The sequence below is a fragment of the Oncorhynchus nerka genome, linkage group LG25 (assembly GCF_034236695.1).
Source record: "Oncorhynchus nerka isolate Pitt River linkage group LG25, Oner_Uvic_2.0, whole genome shotgun sequence".
Taxonomy (NCBI): domain Eukaryota; kingdom Metazoa; phylum Chordata; class Actinopteri; order Salmoniformes; family Salmonidae; genus Oncorhynchus; species Oncorhynchus nerka.
In genome coordinates this window covers 54,177,541-54,184,706 of record NC_088420.1, presented here as the reverse complement: position 1 = coordinate 54,184,706, position 7,166 = coordinate 54,177,541, and the positions used below count along the sequence as shown (strand labels likewise).

General features: G+C 42.6%; 1 protein-coding gene across 1 annotated transcript; it reads right to left on the bottom strand.

Annotated features, from left to right (window-relative positions):
• Positions 1 to 103: 103 nt before the first annotated feature.
• LOC115108993 (carbohydrate sulfotransferase 1-like) lies at positions 104 to 3,701 on the bottom strand. The gene is made up of 2 exons (XM_029633539.2): positions 3,311 to 3,701; positions 104 to 2,157 (listed from the first exon to the last, which is right to left on the bottom strand). Exon 2 carries the CDS (start codon positions 2,122 to 2,124, stop codon positions 832 to 834), a length of 1,293 nt encoding a protein of 430 aa, XP_029489399.1. The 5' UTR covers positions 2,125 to 2,157; positions 3,311 to 3,701; the 3' UTR covers positions 104 to 831.
• Between the last annotated feature and the right edge of the window lie 3,465 nt (positions 3,702 to 7,166).

Genomic DNA, 7,166 nt, shown 5'->3' with positions numbered 1-7,166 from the left:
AAACTTGAAAACACATGAAATGGTTAACAATGGCAACAGTTTGCCTACCCGGTGCTCAGGGCTGCTGAATCAGGTGCACCTACCGCCAACAGCCTGAGACGAATAAAAAAAATGGGAACACAATGCTTTTTTATTGGGTCTTTTACAGAAATGTTTTACCATCGACTAGGAATTCCTTGGTCAATAGTAGTGTACTATATAGGGAATAGGATGCCATTTGGGATGCATTCATTGTCAAATCACTGGTGTCCTGCACTTTGGTGATCTTTGGTGATTGTGTGTTGACAACCCTCAGTTAAACTATAATAACATGATTAAAGGGCTACTCCCTGATTCTTACTCTAAACCCTCAATAACATGTAAACAACACAATTAAGGTTGACCTCAACATTCACATTTTTATTGCATGGTTGTTATCATATGCCTACACACACACACATCAGCATTTATCAGTAAGGTATGATTAGGTACATTCCCTAACAATGTTGTAAGGTAGGTCCAGTTTCCTTGATGTACAAATATCAACATTCGCTTTTGTCAATGCAACAGCCAGCATTCAGGGATCTTAAGTAGGATGGTGCTTTACTATAAGTTTGTTCATGTCAATTAAACCTAACATTACTTACTGTCTCTTCGATATCGCTAAAACATTGATACTGATATCCCCAAAGAGCATTCCTACATTGTGTTTTTTGTGCTCTTCTGAATGTCTTGACTTGAATCTTACCACAGGAGTCTTCAAGGTTTCTGAGGTTTAGTGCAAATCTGAGAAGAAATTAAGGCAACAATATAAATATATCAAAAATAGTTGTCATGATAGACCTTGCTTTGCTACAAAAAAGGTAAAAAAGTTTTGTCCTCGATGAGAGTCAGAGACAGATTTTTCAGCTCCTCAGGGGAACTGACAGTCTTATAACCAAGCTCCTGTAGAACTTGCTGACACACAGTCTGTGTGTAATCAACCATGTCATAAGACAATTTGAGCCTCCAGCTTTCCGCATTGGCAGCTGAGTCCCGAACAGTGCCGTATTTATGCTTGGTGGACAGATCGTTGCTTCCCCTGGTGTTGTTCTGGATCCAGTCGCCTACGTTCTTGTCCATGATCAGACCCAGGTATTCATAGATCTCCTTGGTCTTCTGGAGAGGGTTCCTGGCCAGGTCCTCATACCTGACCAACATGTACCTCCCTTTGAGCCAGGGGGGCCTGCTAAGGCCCGTTGTCACAGAACCCAGGAAGTCCTCACAGACCATGGTGAGCTGGGTGAGGTCCAGGTTGTAGGGCCTCCTCCCAGTGGCCCTCCAGATCCTCCAGAGTCTATAGGTGTCCCTGAAGGTCTCGATGCGGGAGGCCAGGATCCCTCGGGGGTCTCTGACCAGCTGGATCACCTTGAGGTTGAGCCTAGGGTCCTCCACCAGAGCCCTGAGGTCACTCACCTCCGGTATCCTCACCGTCTTGATGGCCACATGGCGCCTCTCACGGCAGGTGTCCGACGCCAGCGTCATGTTGAGACCGCCACACCTCCTGACGCACTCTCCTTCATCAATGTTCAACTCTCCAGGACTAAAGGCGTCGCAGACGGGCAGGGAGCACAGAGCCTTACTTGCTCCCCTCCGGAACAGCTTGTCTGTGCTGTGATTGGCTGGCTGGGGTTTGATGTAGCTCTCCAGGAAGTAAAGGTCACAGTCGTAGAGGCTCCGGAGCAGGTCCCTGCTGGCCCCCAGCATCACCCTGGTGTCGCCTGCCGTCCTGCTGTGGGACAGGCGGGGGAGCAAGGTGGTCTGGACGTGGTAGAGCGGCTCAAACAGATAAAACACATCCTGGTGCTGGTTGAACAGCTGACCCACGAAGGAGCTGCCGCTGCGGGTCGTGGCCAGGATGAGAACGTGGGTCTTCCTGGAGACGTTGGAGGTGAAGTAAAGGAAGTCGTCACAGATCCGCTGGTCAAAGGACGAGTCCACCGCATCCTGCCACAGCATGCCGCAGTTCAGAGGGTTTGAGGCTGTCACTGGACACATCTGGAATGGCTTGGCTGTGAACGTCCTGATGGCTGTGTACTGGATCGCTATGGACAGTAAGGCTAGCAGAATCACAGCCTTCCAGGAACATTGCATGGCTGAATTCATTCATTTAGATAGATGATACAGTCTGTTCAGATCCTGTTGGAGCAAAAATACAAATAAATAATAGGATAATACTTTTAGAACGATTATTCGTGCTGTATAGAATACCCACACGTAGACAGAAAGGAGCAGCAAAACAGCCTACATTATATACAGTCTCACTACAAAATAAAAAAGTTAGCGTTTTGAATCCCATAGATGTCCTTCCTAGACAGTTACTGTGGTGACCTTACAAAACGAATTATAATTGTTGTTTTGTAGAACTGTAATAAAGGAGTTACCTTCATATAATACTGTCAAATACATAAATCAAACCCAAGTTGGATGTTTTGTTGTTATTGTTGTTATGTTCCATAGCCGTTCTGTCCTTTAAGCAGCAGGCAACCCCAAATGACAGTTTATGCATTCAGACAGCTTTACAACTAACTCCAAAGACTCTAGGATGCCTAGGGTCTAAGATCCCACAATGTAGATTCTAATTTACATAATGGTCATATTTGATGTAGATTCCACCTGAAAGAACTTCGCCATCTTCAGATCTCTACACGGCAGTAGGCCTAATACAATCATGTGCTATTTATACTGTAAACTCTTCTATAGTCGACTACTATCTCTAATCCCTATACTCCACAGATAAAAACGATGGTTTTTAGTTTAAAAAATGAATTGATCTAAATGACCAATTAACGTAGCTAAGAAGTTGTTGGTCAATACTGGTGGCACACAACCCATAAGTCTAAATGTGTCCAAAATAAACATTTATTTTTACTCTGTAAATGTTTAGTGTTTTATTTTCCCTTAGAATTAAAAGCTATAGGCCTATTATATAGGTGTAGGAATTCAGTGATATCATATGGTCTAATGCAAATACACTGTGATAAAAGGCTGGCGGCACCTGTGGAAAAGTAATTTCTCGCGCAACGCCAAGTCACAGGATAGATGTGACAGCGAACAATTGACGACAGCGCCGAGATGTGATTTACCGCAGTGCAACAGAATACGCTTTCATTCAAAGATGATTAGCCTAGACAAATGGGCTAGACGTCTAGGCATGGCCTCAATAGTACTTTTTATGTTTTTAAATAACCAAATAACGGTCATGTTATTCTTAAGAGCCTACACACAAAACACAGTTTAAACAGAAATAAAAGAGATCAACCTCAAAGCATCCAATAAGCTACTTTCTTACCTCATAAATTCATAGTGGGCAAAGGCAGGTGCTCGTGAAAAACACCATAGAAAAGCAATGCAACGGTTTCAAATGTCGTCACAAAAATCTGGTATTTTAGGACTAAACATTCTTGAAGGGCAGCTTCCCTGTCTTCTTCCCCCGTACATCTGAGTAGCACATCGAGAGAAACTGTTCTCGCAGATAGAAGAGTCACAATCAGCCAGTGTTAAATAAGGAACATATCATGATAAGAGAAATTAGTCGAAGCGCCAGGCAGAATAAGACAATTGAACTCCAACAGGGTAAAATAGATTCGAGAAGGATGCTGCAACCGCAGCCTTCGCAAAGCCCGCCGCCGTATATTCCAGATTGCCTTGACTAATGTGCGTGTTGTAGCCTAGGCTATGGCTTGGTGGTGTGGCTTTGTGTGAGGTGTGCCAACCAGAGCCCGTTCTGGACTACCCCAAACCTCCCCTACATCTCCCCTCCTACCCACAGCCCCTGGCAAAGCACACGACTTGGTCACGAATAATAATAATACTATTTAAAAAAAAACAGAATACAGCCTAAATTACGATTTAGACACATACACATTAAGGAGTTGGAGGTCAGCAGATCTTGCTTCAAATGCATACATATTTGTATTTAAAATACTTATTTTATATTGCATTTGAGTACTATTTTCAAATACTTTTAAGTATTTAAAGTTATATTTAAATAATTTCCTATAAAATACTTGGCTATTTGAAACTATGTTCTAATATATTTGTTAAATACTGAGATGTACAATCAGTATGAAGACAGGGCATATGCAAGGCATCGATTAGGTCTAGCATTAAAAGAGAGAGAATGCGTGAGAGAGAGCCTGTACGAGAGAGAGACAGAGAGAAAGAGAAAGTAAATGACGTCTTATATAGCAGGGACTGAATATTACATTTTCAATGTCCATTGTCATTCTGGGGATGACGCAGCAGTATGAAAGGGATAGAAGAAGAATCCTGTTTCCATCTAAATCAGCTGGTTCTGGATCTAAGTCAGCTGGATATGAATGAATATCCGGTTCTTCTAGTTCCCCTTGTGTCTTACAAAATATGAACATCTGATAGCAAACAACATCCTTTGCTTTAGTGGCAACTGAATGACAATCTCAAGGTGTACAGTGCATTCAGAAAGTATTGAGATTTTTTTTCGACATTTTGTTACATTACAGCCTTATTCTAAAATTGATTAAATCGTTTTTTCCCCTCATCAATCTACACACAATGCCCCATAATAACAAAGCAAAAACAGGCTTTTATACATTTTAGCAAATTTGTTTAAAAAAAACCTGGAAATATCACATTTACATAAGTATTCAGACCCTTTCAGTACACAGTACTTTGTTGAAGCACCGATGGCAGCATTTACAGCCATGAGGCTTCTTGGGTATGACGCTACATGCTTGGCACACCTGTATTCGGGGAGTTTCTCCCATTCTCTGCAGATCATCTCAAGCTCTGTAAGGTTGGATGGGGAGCGTCGCTGCACAGCTATTTTCAGGTCTCTCCAGAGATGTTTGATCAGGTTCAAGTCTGGGCTTTGGCTAGGTACTCAAGGATATTGAGATACTTGTCCCAAAACAACTCATGCGTTGCCTTGGCTGTGTGCTTATGGTCATGGCCCTGTTGGAAGGTAAACCTTCACCCTATTCTGAGGTCCTGAGCGCTCTGGATCAGGTTTTCATCAAATATCTCTCTGTACTTTGCTCCATTCCTCTTTCCCTCGATCCTGACTAGTCTCCCAATCCCCGTTACTGGAATACATCCCCACAGCATGATGCTGCCACCACCATGCTTCACCGTAGGGATGGTGCCAGGTTTCCTCCAGACGTGACGCTCGGTATTCAGGCCAAAGAGTTCAATCATCAGACCAGATAATCATGTTTCTCGTGGCCAGAGTCCTTTAGGTGTCTTTTAGCAAAGCCCAAGCAGGCTGTCATGTGCCTTTTACTGAGCAGTGTCTTCCGTCTGGCCCCTCTACCATAAAGGCCTGATTGGTGGAGTGCTGGAGAGATGGTTGTCCTTCTGGAAGGTTCTCCCATTTACACAGAATAACTCTGGAACTCTTTCAGAGTGACCATCGGGTTCTCGGTCACCTCCCTGACCAAGGCCCTTCTCCACCGATTGCTCAGTTTGGCCAGGCGGCCAGCTCTAGGTAGTCTTGATCCTTCCAAAATTCTTACATTTAAGAAAGATGGAGGCCACTGTGTTCTTGGGGATCTTCAATGCTGCAGGCATTTTTTGGGTACCCTTCCCCAGATCTGTGCCGCGACAATCCTGTCTCTGAGCTCTACAGACATATCCTTTGTTCTCATGGCTTGGTTTTGCCTCTGACATACACTGTCAACTGTGAGACCTTATTTAGACAGATGTGTGCCTTTACAAATCATGTCCAATCAATTGAATTTACCACAGGTGGACTCCAATCAAGTTGTAGAAACATCTCAAGGATGATCAATTGGAACAGGCAGGATGCACCTGAGCTCAATTTCGAGTCTCATAGCAAAGGCTCTGAATAATTATGTAAATCAGGTATTTCTGTTTTTTATGTTTAATACATTCACAAAAAAATTCAAAAAACTTGTGTTTGCTTTGTCATTATGGGGTATTGTGTGTAGATTGATGAGAATTATTATTATTTTTAATCAGTTTTAGAACTTTAGAACTACTTTCCAAATGCACTGTATATTTAAATGATAAAGCCAGAGAAGCCCGTGTTTGTTGGATATATTGGCATGGGTGTTGTTCGGACCGACACAAAGTCGAGGTCCGGCATACTGTGGCAATATATTCTCCAAACACCGGCTTCGAGGGCATTATCACTTTTATCCAGCGGGTTACCAATAATGACAGACATATTTTAATTAAAAGCTTTATTTTGATGAATGTATTCATACTATTTCATCCTACCAAAAGATATAGTCCCGAACACAAATCTAGCATGGCTCCCCAAGCCGACCGATCGTTCGTTCTATCGGTTTGTTTGCCAGAGACTCGACCCAGTCGTTCCGTCTTTTTGTTCTGTATCTATGGACGCGACCCATTCGTTCGTTCTAAATGTTCCATTGCCATACTGGCTGACAACATTCTTATCCCTTGCTTGCTAGTTAGCCAACTATGCCTAACTTATAGTCACGTCAAAAAAATGCAGCCAAAATAACAGCAAATTAGCTGCATTTGCATTTGTTTATTAAGCTGTTTTCTAGTGACATTTATTTTGATACATCTGTAACAATGAGCTAATGAGGCGCTTTTTCGCCTGGCATAGAAAATGTGCTCTCTTATCAGGACATTGTTGTTCAAAGGAGCTAGCCAACAACACAGCTAACACAATCACTTCAAAATGAACCTGGAAAAACTGCAAACTAGCTGCAATTTGTTTCATTTGATATTTTTTAAATTTACATTTATTTGTATATATCCATAAAAATGATGCCAGGTGATTCATGATTTCAACGGGCTGAGAAAGGCTGCCTGTCTGTCTCTCGTCCCGACTCCCGACACGTCCATTACTATTGGACAGCTGGAGATCAAATTTGAATATTGAAACAAATGTTGCAAATGTTGAAGAGACAGACCGCAAATACATTTCTACCCTCTCAATATTCACTTTCTCACTCAGTCAGAGTGTGTGTGTCTGCGAGCGTGCGTGTGTGTTAAGGTTTTGTCTAATGAAAACAATCTAAGCCTGATCATTTGATTCCAGGATTGCTGGAAGGACTGTGAAGGGTGCGTGTAATAGAGCAGTCTGAAGTGGTAATGTCATCAGCCTGTGAAGGACAAGGGAGGGAAGAGGTAAAGGAAAAACGAGTTGTCATGTTAAAGGACAATGTAGG

Excerpts from the sequence above, each read along its gene's own strand:
- LOC115108993 (XM_029633539.2), bottom strand. The coding sequence starts at position 2,124 with ATGAATTCAGCCATGCAATGTTCCTGGAAGGCTGTGATTCTGCTAGCC.